The 19733-nt window shown below is 47.1% G+C and overlaps 1 protein-coding gene across 1 annotated transcript; it reads right to left on the bottom strand.

Annotated features, from left to right (window-relative positions):
* Window positions 1-9727: 9727 nt before the first annotated feature.
* On the bottom strand, window positions 9728-10642 carry LOC123173146 (dof zinc finger protein 5). Its single transcript, XM_044589895.1, has one exon. It carries the CDS (start codon window positions 10579-10581, stop codon window positions 9928-9930), a length of 654 nt encoding a protein of 217 aa, XP_044445830.1. The 5' UTR covers window positions 10582-10642; the 3' UTR covers window positions 9728-9927.
* Between the last annotated feature and the right edge of the window lie 9091 nt (window positions 10643-19733).

Genomic DNA, 19733 nt, shown 5'->3' with positions numbered 1-19733 from the left:
TCATGTTCTTGCATGCCTGGCCAATAAAATAACCAGTGGCAAGCCAATGAGTACTTTGAATGTACTCGCAAGCAACCCAAGGGTGATAACAGAATAATTATGCAAGGCACTACTGCTAAATCGACATTTTTGTGGAAAGCTAATTTTTCTCATGCAATTAAGATCAACATTTATCAAGGACATGAATGCGTCTGCAACAAGTATCAGGAGGTTACAGACATTAACATCGAGAAGGAGTTGTGAACAAGTCGTGCTCAAGATCATCGTGACTTCCTCACGAATCCCATCAACATATTTACCAAACCGTGTTGTTTTCCAGAAACATATGGACGTAGTCTAAGCAGCACCACCCAACTGTCCTTGACCGTGGACACGGCTATTCGAATAGTTTTACACTCTGCAGAGGTTGCACACTTTACCCACAAGATCCGGGGAACTTCCGTGTCATCCATGACCAGCGAACTCCCTCACTCTTTGTCACCTCCATAAACGAGAAACATATCCTTAGTCCTTTTTAGGTATTTTAGGATGTTCTTGACAGCTGTCCAGTGATCCACTCCTGGATTACTTTGGTACCTCCCTGCTAAACTTATAGCAAGGCACACATCAGGTCTGGTACATAGCATTGCATACATGATAGAACCTATGGCTGAGGCATAGGGAATGACTTTAATTTTCTCTCTATCTTTTGCAGCGGTTGGACATTGAGTCTGACTCAACTTCACACCTTGTAACACATGCTAGAACCCTTTCTTTGACTGATCCATTTTGAATTTCTTCAAAATTATCAAGGTATGTGCTTTGTGAAAGTCCTATTAAGCGTCTTGATCTATCTCTATAGGTCTTTCATTGAAAAATTATTATTCAAGTATCCTTTTATGCTATCCAGAAATTATGTATTATTTCCAATCAACAATATGTCATCCACATATAATATTAGAAATGCTACAGAGCTCCCACTCACTTTCTTGTAAATACAGGCTTCTCTAAAAGTCTGTATAAAATCATATGCTTTGATCACACTATCAAAGCGTATATTCCAACTCTGAGATGCTTGTACCAGTCCATAGATGGATTGCTAGAGTTTGCACACATTATTAGCACCTTTAGGATCGACAAAACCTTTTGGTTGCATCATATACAACTCTTCTTTAAGAAATCCATTAAGGAATGCAGTTTTGACATCCATTTGCCAGATTTCATAAAATGTGACAATTGCTAACATGATTCAGACAGACTTAAGTATCTCTATGAGCGAGAAAATCTCATCGTAGTCAACACCTTGAACTTGTCAAAAACCTTTTGCGACAAGTCGAGCTTTCTAGATAGTACCACTACCATCAGTGTATGTCTTCCTCTTGAAGATCCATTTATTCTCAATGTCTTGCCGATCATTGGGCAAGTCCACCAAAGTCCACACTTCGTTCTCATACATGGATCCTATCTCAGATTTCATGGCCTCAAGTCGTCTGTCGGAATCTAGGCTCATCATAGCTTCTTCTTAGTTTGTAGGTTCGCCATGGTCTAATAACATGACTTACAGAACAGGATTACCATACCACTATGGTGCGGATCATGCTCTGGTGGACCTATGAGGTTTAGTAGTAACTTGATCTGAAGTTTCATGATCATCATCATTAGCTTCCTCTCTAGTTGGTATAGGCATCACGGGAACGGTTTTCTGTGATGAGCTACTTTCCAATTCGAGAGAGGGTACAATTACCTCATCAAGTTCTACTTTCCTCCCACTCACTTCTTTCGAGAGAAACTTCTTCTCTAGAAAGGATCCATTCTTAGCAACAAAAATCTTGCCTTCGGATCTGTGATAGAAGGTGTACCCAACAGTTTCTTTTGGGTATCCTATGAACACGCACTTCTCCAATTTGGGTTCGAGCTTATCGGTTTGAAACTTTTTCACATAAGCATCGCAACCCCAAACTTTAAGAATAGACAACTTTGGTTTGTTGCCAAACCATAGTTCATACGGTGTCGTCTCAACGGATTTAGGCGGTGCCCTTATTAACATGAATGCAACTGTCTCTAATGCATAACCCCAAAACGATAGTGGTAAATCGGTAACAGACATCATAGATCGCACCATATCTAATAAAGTACGGTTACGACATTCGGACACACCATTACACTGTGGTGTTCCAGGTGGCATGAGTTGTGAAAATATTCCACATTGTTTCAAATGAAGACCAAACTCATAACTCAAATATTCACCTCCACGATCAGATCGTAGAAACTTTATTTTCTTGTTACGGTGATTTACCACTTCACTCTGAAATTCTTTGAACTTTTCAAATGTTTCAGACTTATGTTTCATTAAGTAGATACACCCATATCTTCTTAAATCATCTGTGAAGGTCAAAAAATAACGATACCCACCGCGAGCCTCAATACTCATTGGACCGCATACATCAGTATGTATTGTTTCCAATAAGTCAGTGGCTCGCTCCATTGTTCCGGAGAACAGAGTCTTAGTCATCTTGCCCATGAAGCATGGTTCGCAAGTATCAAGTGATTCATAATCAAGTGATTCCAAAAGCCCATCAACATGGAGTTTCTTCATACGCTTTACACCAATATGACCTAAACGGAAGTGCCACAAATAAGTTGCACTATCATTATTAACTTTGTATCTTTGGCTTCAATATTATGAATATGTGTATCACTAGGATCGAGATTCAACAAAAATAGACCACTCATCAAGGGTGCATGACCATAAAAGATATTACTCATATAAATAGAACAACCATTATTCTCTGATTTAAATGAATAACCGTCTCGCATCAAACAAGATCCAGATATAATGTTCATGCTCAACAGTGGCACCAAATAACAATTATCCAAGTCTAAAACTAATCTCGAAGGTAGATGTAGAGGTAGCGTGCCGACGACGATCACATCAATCTTGGAACCATTTCCGACGTGCATCATCACCTTGCCTTTAGCCAATCTTCGTTTAATCCGTAGCCCTGTTTCGAGTTGCAAATATGAGCAACAGAACCACTATCAAATACCCAGGCGCTACAACGAGCATTAGTAAGGTACACATCAATAACATGTATATCAAATATACCTTTCACTTTGCCATCCTTCTTATCCGCCAAATACTTGGGGCAGTTCCGCTTCCAGTGGCCCATCCCTTTGTAGTAGAAGCACTCAGTTTCAGGCTTAGGTCCAGACTTGGGCTTCTTCCCGGGAGCAGCAACTTGCTTGCTATTCTTCTTGAAGTTCCCCTTCTTCCCTTTGCCCTTTTTCTTGAAACTAGTGGTCTTGTTAACCATCAACACTTGATGCTCCTTCTTGATTTCTACCTCCACAACCATTAGCATCGCGAAGAGCTCGGGAATTGTTTTTCCCATCCCTTGCATATTATAGTTCATCACGAAGTCTTTATATCTTGGTGGCAGTGATTGAAGAACTCTGTCAATGACACTATCAATAGGAAGATTAACTCCCAACTGAGTCAAGTGGTTATGGTACCCAGACATTCTAAGTATGTGTTCACTGACAGAACTGTTCTCCTCCATTTTGCAGCTATAGAACTTGTTGGAGACTTCATATCTCTCAACTCGGGCATTTGCTTGAAATATTAACTTCAACTCCTGGAACATCTCATATGCTCCATGACGTTCAACACGTCTTTGAAGTCCTGATTCTAAGACATAAAGCATGGCACACTGAACTATCGAGTAGTCATCAGCTTTAGTCCGCCAGACATTCATAACGTCCAGAGTTGCTCCTGCAGCGGGTCTTGCACCTAGTGGTGCTTCCAGAACGTAATTCGTCTGTGCAACACTGAGAATAATCCTCAAGTTACGGACCCAGTCCGTGTAGTTGCTACCATCATCTTTCAACTTAGCTTTCTCTAGGAATGCATTAAAATTCAAGGGAACTGTAGCACGGGCCATTGATCTACAACATCATAGGTATGCAAAAACTATCAGGACTAAGTTCATGATAAATTAAAGTTCAATTAATCATATTACTTAAGAACTCCCACTTAGATAGACATCCCTCTAGTCATCTAAATGATCACGTGATCCATATCAACTAAACCATGTCCGATCATCACGTGAGATGAAGTAGTTTTCAATGGTGAACACCTCTATGTTGATCATATCTATACTATATGATTCACGTTCGACCTTTTAGTCTCGGTGTTCCGAGGACATATCTGCATATGCTAGGCTCGTCAAGTTTAACCCGAGTATTCTGCATGTGCAAAACTGGCTTGCACCCATTGTATGTGAACATAGAGCTTATCACACCCGATCATCACGTGGTGTCTCGGCACGACAAGCTGTAGCAATGGTTCATACTCAGGGAGAACATGTATACCTTGAAAGTTAGTGAGGGATCATCTTATAATGCTACCGCCGTACTAAGCAAAATAAGATGCATAAAAGATAAACATCACATGCAATCAAAATATGTGACATGATATGGCCATCATCATCTTGTGCCTTTGATCTCCATCTCCAAAGCACCTTCGTGATCTCCATCATCACCGGCTAGACACCTTGATCTCCATCGTAGCGTCATTGTCGTCTCGCCAACTATTGCTTCTACGACTATCGCTACCGCTTAGTGATAAAGTAAAGCAAATACATGGCGATTGTATTTCATATAATAAAGCAACAACCATAAGGCTCCTGCCAGTTGCTGATAACTTCTACAAAACATGATCATATCATACAACAATTTATATCTCATCACGTCTTGACCATATCACATCACAACATGCCCTGCAAAAACAAGTTAGACATCCTCTACTTTGTTGTTGCAAGTTTTATGCGGCTGCTACGGGCTTCTAGCAAGAATGGTTCTTACCTACGCATCAAAACCACAATGATTTTTCGTTAAGTGTGCTGTTTTAACCTTCAACAAGAACCGGCCATAGTCAAACTAGATTCAACTAAAGTTGGAGAAACAGACATCCGCCAGCCACCTGTGTGCAAAGCACGTCGGTAGAACCGGTCTCATGAACATGGTCATGTAATGTTGGTCCGGGACCCTTCATCCAACAATACCGCCGAATCAAAGTAAGATGTTGGTGGTAAGAAGTATGACTATTATCACCCACAACTCTTTGTGTTCTACTCGTGCATATCATCTACGCATAGATCTGGCTCGGATGCCACTGTTGGGGAACGTAGCATGCAATTTCAAAAAAAACCTACGATCACGCAAGATCTATCTAGGAGATGCATAGCAATGAGAGGGGGAGAGTGTGTCCACGTACCCTCGACCGAAAGCGGAAGTGTTAGGTTAACGCGGTTGATGTAGTCAAACGTCTTCACGATCCAACCGATCCAAGTACCGAACGTACAGCACCTCCGTGTTCAGCACACGTTCAGCTTGATGATGTCCCTCGAACTCTTGATCCGGCAGAGGGTCGAGGGAGAGTTCCTTCAGCACGACGGCGTGATGACGGTGATGGTGATGTGATCCGCGCAGGGCTTCGCCTAAGCACTATGACGCTATGACCGGAGGAGTAAACTGTGGAGGGGGCACCGCACACGGCTAAGAGAACTATTGGTGTGCCCCCACCCCCGTATATAAAGGAGGGGAGGAGGAGGTGGCCGGCCCTAGGGGTGGCGCACCATGGGGGAAGAGTCCTACTAGGACTCCACTCGTAGTAGGATTCGACCCCCCTTTCCTTCCAACGGAGAGGGGAAAGGGGAAAGATGGGAAAGGGAGAAGGAAAGGGGGGCACCCCCACCCCTTGTCCAATTCGGATTAGGCAGGGGGGAGGCGCGCGCCTCCTCTTGTGGCCTTCGTCCCTCTCTCCACAATGGCCCATGAGGCCCATTAACTTTCCCGAGGGGGGGTCCGGTAACTTCCCGGTACTCCAAAAAATCCCCGAACCACGAAACCATTCTGGTGTCCGTATATAACCTTCCAATATATTAATCTTTACCTCTCGGCCATTTCGAGACTCCTCGTCATGTCCGTGATCTCATCCGGGACTCCGAACAAACTTCGATCACCAAAACACATAACTCATAATACAAATCATCATCGAACGTTAAGCGTGCGGACCCTACGGGTTCGAGAACTATGTAGACATGACCGAGACACATCTCCAGTCAATAACCAATAGCGGAACCTGGATTCTCATATTGGTTCCTACATATTCTTCGAAGATATTTATCGGTCAAACCGCATAACAACATACGTCATTCCCTTTGTCATCAGTATGTTACTTGCCCGAGATTCGATCGTCGGTATCATCATACCTAGTTCAATCTCATTACCGACAAGTCTCTTTACTCGTTTCGTAATACATCATCTCGCAACTAACTCATTAGTCACATTGCTTGCAAGGCTTATAGTGATGTGCATTACCGAGAGGGACCAGAGATACCTCTCCGATACACGGAGTGACAAATCCTAATCTTGATCTATGCCAACCCAACAAACACATTTGGAGACACCTGTAGAGCATATTTATAATCACCCAGTTACGTTGTGACATTTGATAGCACACAAGGTGTTCCTCCAGTATTCGAGAGTTGCATAATCTCATAGTTAGAGGAATATGCATAAGTCATGAAGAAAGAAATAGCAATAAAACTAAACGATCATTATGCTAAGCTAACGGATGGTTTTTGTCCATCACATCATTCTCTAATGATGTGATTCCGTTCATCAAATGACAACACATGTCTATGGTCACGAAACTTAACCATCTTTGATTAACGAGCTAGTCAAGTAGAGGCATACTAGGGACACTCTGTTTTGTCTATGTATTCACACATGTACTAAGTTTCCGATTAATACAATTCTAGCATGAATAATAAGCATTTATCATGATATAAGAAAATATAAATAACAACTTTATTATTGCCTCTAGGGCATATTTCCTTCACTGTATTGATCCATTGTTGAGAGAAACCCAGCTTGGCCATAATACCCTTCAAATATGACCACTCCAGCCTATCATACGCTTTCATCATATCTAACTTCAAAGCACAGAAGCAATTTTACTTTGATTTTGTCCTTTTCATGAATTGCAGACACTCGTAAGCACATATAATATTGTCTGTGATGAGCCTGCCAGGTACAAAGGCTAACTGCTCCTCAGATATTATGTTGGGTAACACTAACTTCAATCTGTTGGCCACAACCTTTGAAGAAATCTTATATAGCACATTGCAAAGACTTATAGGTCGGAATTGAGTTAACAAAGAGGGGTTGATTACCTTAGATACTCCCTCTGTCACAGTTTAGAAGACATAGTTAAATTTGCGTGTGTTTCCATAATAGACAAGGTTTAGGGCGCATTGCATTTATTTCTAGTAGCTAATTAGTACTCTGATATACTATTTCTATATGCATGCATAGTGTGAATGCTAATTTTTAGCCCATCTCACAACCAATAGATAATCACCTAGGTCCAGAGAATTTCCAAGCGCGCCTTCTAAACCATGACGGAGGTAGTATTAGAACCAAGACTGTATCATTAATTTCTTTCGGGCTTTCCTCCCCCCCCCCCCCCCCCGAACTATCTACAGCACAATCCTTGCGACATCTTCACCACATATATCCCAGTTGCGTTGATAAAAATGAGCAGGAAAGCCATCTGGCCCTGGTGCTTTTGTAGGGAACATCTGAAACTGTGTCGTTTTTACCTCCTTAGCAGTGTATTACGCATTCAAACTCACATTCATCTCATCTGTTACCCTCCTTGGTACATGGTTTAGCACGACATCCAAATCATGTATCCCTTCTGAAGTATATAATGTTTGATAGAAACTGTTGGCCATCGCTTTAAGTTCCTCCGGGTCAACTACAATTGCCCCTAAAGAATTTTGCAAAGCTTTTATCATATTCTTTTTTCTTCGCAGGCGCGCTCTCAGATGAATTTTTCATTTACGTTAATATGGAACTTTTCGCTTTGAATATGAGCACACGGTTATTTTGCAGCCCAACAAACATACAATTAGGCCCAACAAATGATGAGCCAAATTGCCCAGATGACCCAACTTCTACGGTGCTACTAATACACCAAGCATGGCAGCACGCGAGCAGAATCCCTAATCCCTAAGCGAGCATGTCGCCATATTATATATCACAATATTTAGTAACCATCTTATCAATTGAACAACTTTTTTTTAAAAAGGAGGATGACCCTCGGCCTCTGCATTTGGAAGATGCATGCGGCCACTTTATTAATTATTCTCGAGGACCTTATAAGGTATTACAAAAATATGTCTGAATCCGCCATCTTCACAACATATGCAACTAATTCTATACATATGATGAAGGGTTGCTAGCTAGGTCAAATACCCAAACGACTCACCTAAGCCTATCATCAAAAGCTAGAAACCCCAGCCGAGCCACACATCGGGTCTGGTGCATAAACTGATCTGACGCACTCATATGTGTCGTCGCCGCCATCTTTCACATGTTCATCTTCAGAGCGGATATTGAGACTTCTATCTTGTCAGGCCACTCTGCCATCAACGCCACCATGCGCCAGACAACTACTTTCTCTTGCGTGAGTCCATCACCGCGCATCGGGCGCCGAGTCTTCACTGCGCCACGCCACCGGGATCCGCCGTCATCAATGTGTAGGAGGAAGCACCGCTCCATCAAAAAAGCTGCCCACTGGTCCCTCGATCATGTGTACGCCTCCAAGAATGACGCCCCAAGGAGGAAACGAGACCAATGCGCCGTCGTCATCCGATCTACTGATCTAGGGTTTCCCTTGGAGGTAGCAGATAGAGGTCTGGAGCTTCTCCACAGCGATGCCTTCAAGAAGGTAATGACACAAAAAAGTGTCGCCAACGCCGGTCTTGGCATCAAGCCGAGAACGAGCCTTTCACCCAGATCCGCTCGAAGAACCTCCATCAAGCATGTGTGCATGGGTCACCGCCGATCTGAGCCGCCGCACATCGAGCAGGCCGCACCGGTCAGATCAGATTTGTCCGGAGGGCAAACCACGCATGGCGCTAACCCAACCACCAAGCTCTCCATGCCGCCACCGCCGATCCGAGGTCAGATGGTCCGTCGCCGCAGACCCGGCCGTCGCCGCTAAACGTAGCCAAGGCCGCTGCCTGAAGCAGGGCCGGCCGCCGCACCCGCCACCATCGTCGCCCTAGGCCGAGGCGCCGCCGCTGGAAAGCAGGCCCGCCACGCCACCAAGGCCAGATCGGCCATGCGACCACACGCCGGGGGGATCCGCACCGCCCCCATGGCGCAGGAAAGAGGGGAGGCCCCTGCCACCGTAGTCAGCCCCCGCGTTATAAGCCGGCGGCGTCCTTCGACGGCGGCGGAGGGAGGGATGGAAGGACGGGGAGCCCCCGGCGGCTAGGGTTGCAACTCCGCCCGAGTCGCCCGAGCGGGGGCGACGCGGGCGGGCGGGGAGGGGGGTGTCTAAAATTGGGCGACGTGGGGGATCAATTGAACAACTTATATTGGTTTCCTTGTCTTTTTGTCTATGTTTCAACGGATCTTTAGTTTCCGTGAACACTTCGCTTCCATCCCTGTGTCCATGTTGTATTAGCTCCATTTTCATTTTAGGTAGTACTCGTTTCTGTATTTGTTTCCGGCATTTCTGTATTGGCTTCCGTATTCAGAAAAAAAAACACGAAAACATATATGGCAGCACCCAATTTCGTCCGTTCCCACTCTTTTTTTCATCCCTAGTTTCAAGGGAGCGCCTAGAGCTCAATTGAATTTCTCAATTGTCTCCAATAAAAACAGTAGAAGAAATAACAACAATATAAAAACAAAAATGAGAACGAATCTCTGCGTACAATCTGACCACTATAGCATCGATTGAGCTATAACTATTCCCCGATCGATTGAGAAACAGCAAACCCGGAGTTTCAATCGACAGGAGCTGGGAAGCCTGAATTTGCAACTTTTTACATTGTTGGAACATACGGCAACAAATTTAAATTTTATTCATGCGTATTGGTTGATCCGCAGAGACGAAGGGCTTAGTTGGACGTCCCCGTTGACCTGGCCTTGGGCTGGGTACTGATGAACGAGCCACCAGCACTGCTCCATCTCTCCGTGGCCGAGGTAAGCCGTCGGCGGGACGGCCTGAGACCATCCATGATCTGGGTGGAAGCCAAGCCCATTCGGCATCCCCGGAGACGCCGGCCCCGCCAAGTGGTGGTCGGCAACACTCATGACCGTGGAGGCACCGTGCAGCACCGGGCGGTTCTTGCGGCGGCCGGAGCCGACGGGCACGTTGCGGATGGCGCCGCCGGCCGTCCAGTAGCGGTGGCAGGCCCGGCAGAAGTGCCGCGGCTGGTTGACGTTGTAGTTGTTGAAGTAGCAGAACTTGGTGTCCTCGCTCCGGCACCGCGGGCACGGCAGCCGCGCCTCCGCCGCCGCCGCGCGCGCCCTCGCGGCCTCCTCCAGCTGCTCGGCGCTCCCGCGCCCCGAAGACGACGAGGACGACGACATGGGCGCCGCCTGCTGCGTCTTGGACACCACCACGCCGCCACCGCCGCCGTCTGCGCCCGTGCGTGTCGGCTGCCGCGTGATGACCTTGCCGAAGAGCTTGATCCCCGCCGCGCCGCCCATCTCGAGGTGAGAGTGAGACACCATGTCGGTCAGTGTGTGCCCCGCGCTCTCCGATGCCACGGAGAAGTGTGTCTCATCGGCCGTATATATAGCTCGCTTGCTAGCTAGGAGCACGAATAGGATACGTGCTCTGTGGTGGGTGTTGGGTGGGCGCCGTGATTTCCTTTCCTCTTTCCTTTAACAGGGCGAGGCGAAGGAAAAGGAACATCTAACTGCGGTGCAGTGCATGTGGGATACGGTGACGTGCGATGCCGTTCGGTTCGCGTCCCCGTCCCGCCACCTGGCCTGCCCGCGGCCACACTCCATTGCCGCCACGACTAGCTCGATCAAGGACCCATTTGGCTACGTGAACTTTGCAAAAAGATCAAGATCACGGTGCCAAATTTCCGCTGAAATCGACCAAAAAACTCCCGCGTTCCAAACAGGGCCAAATTAAGCTTGTTTCAGCAGCAAGAAACGGCCCATTTTCGACGCACCGTCGTCGTCAACGAGCGCGATGATACTTACCCACTAAGAGTCTTGATGATCATCCCTAATCACTTTTGCGGCAGGGGATGTAAAAGCGACGAAAGATGGCTTCCTTGCTTTACAATCAACTGGACATTTGATGGCTTTTTCGTGGCGGGGGGAAAAGCGATAAAGACTATCCGAAACCAAGGTGCGTCGCTTTACTCGCTTTGGCTGCGGAAAGGGGGCGCCTTTTGTGTCTTTTCCCGTATGGTGGCACGGCACTGCTAACAGTGCCTTTCCAAAGGGAAATGCTTGCGAATCGTCTCGGTTGGAAAGGCTCCGGCGATGGACTCCTCGCTAGCTAGCTTTGAGCTTTCCCTGCCAATGCGAAAGCTTTGCTTTAGGGCTTTTCTGCCACTTTGTAGCTAGACTTAGATTTTTTTTCTTTCTTCCTTCTTTCTTTCTTTAGGGCTTCTTTATTTCTTTCTGTTGAAAAGTGTTTTCTGTGCAGTAATGATGTTGTATTCAGACATTTTTGCTAGATATATTAGCACTTTTTTTATTAATCTAATCCATGAGTAAAGAGTAAACATGGCATTCACAATATGCAACTCATGCCGATACCTGAACATGTGTGCACATATATAGCATAGAACCGAGACATTTATGAACAGAGCATATAAAGCTAGCACATGAACAAGCAAGTAGGAGATGAACAAGTCATGCCCTCCAGTAGGCCACACAAGGGTCGCGGCGGTAACAACAACCTTAGCTTCCTTCATGGCTTTCTTCTTGGCGGCGGCTAATGGAGCTATGTACCTAGGGTAGGGTCATAGGCCTGACCTAGACGCCCTTCTCAAGGACATCACCCTCAAGCCAGAAGCATTCAAAGGGTACCATCATCCACTCGACCAGAGACATTTCACTCGGAAGAATCAATGTCACTCGACCGTCACCGAAGCCACTCGATGTACAGAAGATCTAAAGCCACTCTGCACAAACAACGGTCGGGCGTTTACTTATAGACTTAATTTTCCTTTATACCACTTAATTGCTAGCGTTACTAGTAACGTTCCACTCTTAATGTACATTGAATCCTGTGTAACGGAGGGGAGCTGGGGGTCCTGGCGCACTCTATATAAGCCACCCCCCTCCTCTGGGACAAGGGTTCGCATCTTTTGTAAACTCACACACACATACAATCCAGTCGACCGCCTCAAGGCACCGAGACGTAGGGCTGTTACTTCCTCCGCGAAGGGCCTGAACTCGTAAACTCATGTGTACAACTACTCCATAGCTAGGATCTTGCCTCTTCATACCTACCCCCCATTCTACTGTCAGTCTCAGATCCACGACAGTTGGCGCCCACCATGGGGCAGGTGTCTTAGAAGTTTGTTGGAGAAGTTGCGATTCTTCCGATTCCCATCATCATGGTTTCCGATGGAGGATTGGCTGAAGGCCACGAGATCTGTCTCGGCGCGCTCGTCTTCATCGCCGACGACTTCGCTTGGCTCCACGAGGCTCCACTCGACGTCGAGGCGCTCCCCGTCCGTGGGCGACGCACTTCCACGCATGCGTCCGCGGCGTCCTTTTTCGACAGTCGTCGACTCAGTATCAGTCGGCTCCTACGGCATCCTCGCTTCTCGTTGTTCGCCGGCGCCAGCGATCCGGTCGGTCGCGGCTTCAGCGGTGGGTGAGGCATGCGGTGGCCCGCCAATCGGCCACCCCACAAATTGCGGCGATCGAGCCTGATGAAACTCTCTACGGCCTGTTCGATCTGTCGACTGGCTCCGTCGAGACTGCATCCGAGTGCGACAGCAGCGACCCCACGGCGGAAGTCTTGATGGTCAATGGACCACGCAGTCCTCCTGGCTTCTCCCGTGAAGACGGTGGTGATGGCGTCGGTGATCCATCACATGTCCATGAGGAGTACAGCCCCGAACCCCTCTCTTCGCAGCGGAGGGAAGATCTTCGCCGCCGTAATATGGATGCACTTCACACTCCTATCGTTGGAGAGACCTCCGAGGCCCATGCCTTGGAGGAGGCGCGCCTGGTCAACTTGGCTGAGCGCACTCGACTGGAAAATCTCCAGCGCGCACTCGACGATCGTGCTCGGCAGCGGATTCCTGAGTCCAGTCGACGACAACTTTTTCCGCCCCCGACTCAGGTATACCGAACTCCGATCCAGAATCTCACAACTGCAGCTCGAATAGCAGAGTCAATTCAACCTTCCCAGTCAGAAGCTGGCCGAGGTTTGATGCAGATTCGGGCTTTACTCCGGGCAGTAGGAGAGCAGAATACAGCAGTATCTCAGTCGCGGAATAGAATTCATAGCAGATCTATGGTGGCATATACTGTCCAATCTGCTCACAGCCCAAGATCGCCTCCACGGCGTGAGGGACGTGGGCACCGGTAAAATCAGTACAGGAACCGTGAGCAGTATGATCATCGACTCGACCACGATGACCGTCATCGAGTGCCCACTCCTCCTCCGAGGAGTGGGTCATACGTGCCTCGGCGGCAAGATGATGACAGGCGCCCCCACAGCGGCGAACGAAGAATTCCGGTCGACCCTAGAGAGCCAGGATTTGATGCAAGATCTATCCTCGTTCAAGGTCTGGTTGATAGGAACAGGGCTCACAGATAAGGCCACGATAGAGATCATCCGACTGGAAGCAGGGTGCACGTTTCAGGACCCGAGTGTTTCAGCAAAGCCATCAGAGCAGCAGTGATTCCTCCCAACTTCAGGTTGGCGACTGGAGTCAGCAAGTTCACCGGTGAGTCCAAGCCAGACACTTGGCTTGAGGACTACCGAGTGGTTGTACAGATTGGTGGCGGCAATGATGATGTGGCTATGAAGCACCTTCCCTTGATGTTGGAGGGCTCAGCCAGAGCGTGGTTGAATCAGTTGGCTCCTGGCAGCATATATAGTTGGGAGGAACTTGCTCGAGTGTTTGTTAGAACCTTTGAAGGTACTTGCAAAAGGCCTGCAGGGTTGACAGAATTGCGATGTTGTGTTCAAAAACCCAATGAAATCTTGAGAGACTATATCCAGAGATGGATCACGTTACACCATAGAGTGGAGAATGTGTCAGATCACCAAGCAATCTGTGCCTTCAAGGAAGGCGTTAAGTATCGAGAGTTGAATCTGAAATCCGGTCGGACAGGAGATATGACTCTGACTCGGATGATGGAGATTGCCACCAAATACGCTAACGGCGAAGAGGAAGACCGACTCCGGAGTGGCAAGCACAAAACAGTCGCCCAAGAAACCGGAGGAGGGAATTCCAGTCGGAAACAGAAGCGAAAGGCCGAACCATATGCTCCTGGTGAAGATTTGGTTGTTGCCCAAGGAAAGTTCAAAATAAAGCCCAAAGGGCCCTGGACTCCCAAAAGAGTTAAGGATAAAGATGGGAATGATGTGTTGGATTTACCGTGCCATATTCATACCAAAAAAGATGAAGAGGGGAACATCATTTACCCTAAACACACCACTCGACATTGTCGTTTCCTGATCCAGCAGTTCCGAGAGAAACAACCCAAGGAGAAGGAAAAGGAGTCGGACGGAGGTGAGGATGGGGAAGAAGATGATGATGGTTTTCCCAATGTCAATTCCACGCTGATGATTTTTGCTGATGCTGAAAGCAAAAGTCGGTTGAAAGTTATTAACAGAGAAGTAAACATGGTTGCTCCTGCAACACCCAGTTATCTGAAGTGGTCCCAGAATGCCATCACATTCGACCAGTCTGATCATCCAGCACATATAGCCACCCCTGGGAGGCAAGCACTGGTGGTCGACCCAGTAGTTGAAAGCACTCAACTGACTAAAGTGTTGATGGATGGTGGCAGTGGCCTGAATATCCTTTATGCTGAAACTTTGAAGGGAATGGGCATTCCGATGTCCAAGCTTAGTGAAAGCAACATGAGTTTCCACGGTGTTATACCTGGCAAGAAGGCTCAGTCATTCGGCCAGATCGCCTTTGATGTGGTTTTCGGTGATTCCAAGAATTACCGCAAAGAAAAGTTGACATTTGAGTTAGTGGATTTCAAGAGTGCTTACCATGCTATTCTGGGTAGGCCCGCTTATGCACGTTTTATGGCTCGACCATGTTATGTGTATCTCAAATTGAAGATGCCTGGTCCTAAAGGAGTAATCACGGTCACTAGTAATCGGCAGAAGGCAGAAGAGTGCTTCCAAAAGGGCTCAAAAATTGTCGATGCACAAATGGGAGTAGTAGAACTGCAAGAATATCAGAAAAATGCAAATCCGAGTGATTTGCTGCAAGCCAAGAAGCCTGCCACAGATTCTGCATTTCAGTCATTCGGTGAAACGACGTCGATTCTGTTGGAAATATGCCCTAGAGGCAATAATAAAATGGTTATTATTATATTTCTTTGTTCATGATAATTGTCTATTGTTCATGCTATAATTGTGTTATCCGGAAATCGTAATACATGTGTGAATACATAGACCACAACACGTCCCTAGTGAGCCTCTAGTTGACTAGCTCGTTGATCAAAAGATAGTCATGGTTTCCTGACTATGGACATTGGATGTCATTGATAACGGGATCACATCATTAGGAGAATGATGTGATGGACAAGACCCAATCCTAAGCATAGCTCTAAGATCGTGTAGTTCGTTTGCTATAGCTTTTCTGAATGTCAAGTATCATTTCCTTAGACCATGAGATTGTGCAACTCCCGGATACCGTAGGAGTGCTTTGCGTGTGCCAAACGTCACAACGTAATTGGGTGACTATAAAGATACACTACAGGTATCTCCGAAAGTGTCTGTTGGGTTGGCACGAATCGAGACTGGGATTTGTCACTCCGTATGACGGAGAGGTGTCTCTGGGCCCACTCGGTAATGCATCATCATAATGAGCTCAATCTCACCAAGTGTTTGATCGCGGGATCATGCATTATGGTACGAGTAAAGTGACTTGCCGGTAATGAGATTGAATGAGGTATTGGGATACCGACGATCGAGTCTCGGGCAAGTAATGTACCGATTGACAAAGGGAATTGTATACGGAATGATTGAATCCTCGACATCGTGGTTCATCCAATGAGATCATCGAGGAGCATGTGGGAGCCAACATGGGTATCCAGATCCCGCTGTTGGTTATTGACCGGAGAGTCGTCTCGGTCATGTCTGCGTGTCTCCCGAACCCGTAGGGTCTACACACTTAAGGTTCGGTGATGCTAGGGTTGTTGAGATATTAGTATACGGTAATCCGAAAGTTGTTCGGAGTCCCGGATGAGATCCCGGACGTCACGAGGAGTTCCGAAATGGTCCGGAGGTGAAGATTTATATATAGGAAGTCAAGTTTCGGCCATCGGGAAAGTTTCGGGGGTACTCGGTATTGTACCGGGACCACCGGAAGGGTCCCGGGGGTCCACCGGGTGGGGCCACCTATCCCGGAGGGCCCCATGGGCTGAAGTGGTAGGGGAACCAGCCCCTAGTGGGCTGGTGCAACCCCCCCCCCATGGGCCTCCCCTGCGCCTAGGGTTGGAAACCCTAGGGGTGGGGGCGCCCCACTTGGCTTGGGGGGCACTCCCCCCCCCCCTTGGCCGCCGCCCCCCTTGGAGATGGCATCTCCTAGGGCCGCCCCCCCCCTAGGGGTCCTATAAATAGTGGGGGAGGGAGGGCAGACGCACCCTAGCCCCTGGCCTCTCCCTCTCCCTCCCGTGACACTCCTCCCTCTCCCTGTGCTTGGCGAAGCCCTGCCGAGATCACCATTGCTTCCACCACCACGCCGTCGTGCTGCTGGATCTTCATCAACCTCTCCTTCCCCCTTGCTGGATCAAGTTGGAGGAGACGTCTTCCCAACCGTACGTGTGTTTAACGCGGAGGTGCCGTCCGTTCGGCGCTAGGTCATCGGTGATTTGGATCACGACGAGTACGACTCCATCAACCCCGTTCTCTTGAACGCTTCCGCGCGCGATCTACAAGGGTATGTAGATGAACTCCTCTCTCCCTCGTTGCTAGATGACTCCATAGATTGATATTGGTGATGCGTAGAAAATTTAAAATTCTGCTACGTTCCCCAACAGTGGCATCCTGAGCTAGGTCTATGTGTAGTTTCTATGCACGAGTAGAACACAAAGCAGTTGTGGGCGTGGATATTGTCAATTTGCTTGCCGTTACTAGTCTTATCTTGATTCGGCGGCATCGTGGGATGAAGCGGCCCGGACCGACCTTACACGTACGCTTACGTGAGACTGGTTCCACCGATTGACATGCACTAGTTGCATAAGGTGGCCGGCGGGTGTCTGTCTCTCCCACTTTAGTCGGATCGGATTCGATGAAAAGGGTCCTTATGAAGGGTAAATAGAAATTGGCATATCACGTTGTGGTTTTGGCGTAGGTAAGAAACGTTCTTTCTAGAAACCTATAGCAGCCACGTAAAAACTTGCAACAACAATTAGAGGACGTCTAACTTGTTTTTGCAGCATGTGCCGTGTGATGTGATATGGCCAAAAGGATGTGATGAATGATATATGTGATGTATGAGATTGATCATGTTCTTGTAATAGGAATCACGACTTGCATGTCGATGAGTATGACAACCGGCAGGAGCCATAGGAGTTGTCTTTATTTATTTATGACCTGCGTGTCAACATAAACGTCATGTAATTACTTTACTTTATTGCTAAAGCGTTAGCCATAGTAGTAGAAGTAATAGATGACGAGACAACTTCAAGAAGACACGATGATGGAGATCATGATGATGGAGATCATGGTGTCATGCCGGTGACAACGATGATCATGAAGCCCCGAAGATGGAGATCAAAAGGAGCAAATGATATTGGCCATATCATGTCACTATTTGATTGCATGTGATGTTTATCATGTTTTACATCTTATTTGCTTAGAACGACGGTAGCTTAAATAAGATGATCCCTCATAATAATTTCAAGAAAGTGTTCCCCCTAACTGTGCACCGTTGCGAAGGTTCGTTGTTTCGAAGCACCACGTGATGATCGGGTGTGATAGATTCTAACGTTCGAATACAACGGGTGTAAGCCAGATTTACACACGCAATACACTTAGGTTGACTTGACGAGCCTAGCATGTACAGACATGGCCTCGGAACACGGAAGACCGAAAGGTCGAGCATGAGTCGTATAGAAGATACGATCAACATGAAGATGTTCACCGATGTTGACTAGTCCGTCTCACGTGATGATCGGACACGGCCTAGTTAACTCGGATCATGTTTCACTTAGATGACTGGAGGGATGTCTATCTGAGTGGGAGTTCATTAAGTAATTTGATTAGGTGAACTTAATTATCATGAACTTAGTCTAAAATCTTTACAATATGTCTTGTAGATCAAATGGCCCATGTTGTCCTCAACTTCAACGCGTTCCTAGAGAAAACCAAGCTGAAAGATGATGGCAGCAACTATACGGACTGGGTCCGGAACCTGAGGATCATCCTCATAGCTGCCAAGAAAGATTATGTCCTAGAAGCACCGCTAGGTGACGCACCCATCCCAGAGAACCAAGACGTTATGAACGCTTGGCAGTCACGTGCTGATGATTACTCCCTCGTTCAGTGCGGCATGCTTTACAGCTTAGAACCGGGGCTCCAAAAGCGTTTTGAGAGACACGGAGCATATGAGATGTTCGAAGAGCTGAAAATGGTTTTCCAAGCTCATGCCCGGGTCGAGAGATATGAAGTCTCCGACAAGTTCTTCAGCTGTAAGATGGAGGAAAATAGTTCTGTCAGTGAGCACATACTCAAAATGTCTGGGTTGCATAACCGCTTGACTCAGCTGGGAGTTAATCTCCCGGATGACGCGGTCATTGACAGAATCCTTCAGTCGCTTCCACCGAGCTACAAGAGCTTTGTGATGAACTTCAATATGCAGGGGATGGAAAAGACCATTCCTGAGGTATATTCAATGCTGAAATCAGCAGAGGTGGAAATCAAAAAGGAACATCAAGTGTTGATGGTGAATAAAACCACTAAGTTCAAGAAAGGCAAGGGTAAGAAGAACTTCAAGAAGGACGGCAAGGGAGTTGCCGCGCCCGGTAAGCAAGCTGCCGGGAAGAAGCCAAAGAATGGACCCAAGCCCGAGACTGAGTGTTTTTATTGCAAGGGAAGTGGTCACTGGAAGCGGAACTGCCCCAAATACTTAGCGGACAAGAAGGCCGGCAACACTAAAGGTATATGTGATATACATGTAATTGATGTGTACCTTACCAGTACTCGTAGTAGCTCCTGGGTATTTGATACCGGTGCGGTTGCTCACATTTGTAACTCAAAGCAGGAGCTGCGGAATAAGCGGAGACTGGCGAAGGACGAGGTGACGATGCGCGTCGGGAATGGTTCCAAGGTCGATGTGATCGCCGTCGGCACGCTGCCTCTACATTTACCTACGGGATTAGTTTTAAACCTCAATAATTGTTATTTAGTGCCAGCTTTGAGCATGAACATTGTATCAGGATCTCGTTTAATTCGAGATGGCTACTCATTTAAATCCGAGAATAATGGTTGTTCTATTTATATGAGAGATATGTTTTATGGTCATGCTCCGTTGGTGAATGGTTTATTCTTAATGAATCTCGAGCGTAATGTTACACATATTCATAGTGTGAATACCAAAAGATGTAAGGTTGATAATGATAGTCCCACATACTTGTGGCACTGCCGCCTTGGTCACATAGGTGTCAAACGCATGAAGAAGCTCCATGCAGATGGACTTTTGGAG

This window comes from Triticum aestivum, chromosome 1A, assembly GCF_018294505.1.
Source record: "Triticum aestivum cultivar Chinese Spring chromosome 1A, IWGSC CS RefSeq v2.1, whole genome shotgun sequence".
Classification (NCBI taxonomy): domain Eukaryota; kingdom Viridiplantae; phylum Streptophyta; class Magnoliopsida; order Poales; family Poaceae; genus Triticum; species Triticum aestivum.
This window is presented reverse-complemented; position numbering and strand designations above follow the sequence as displayed.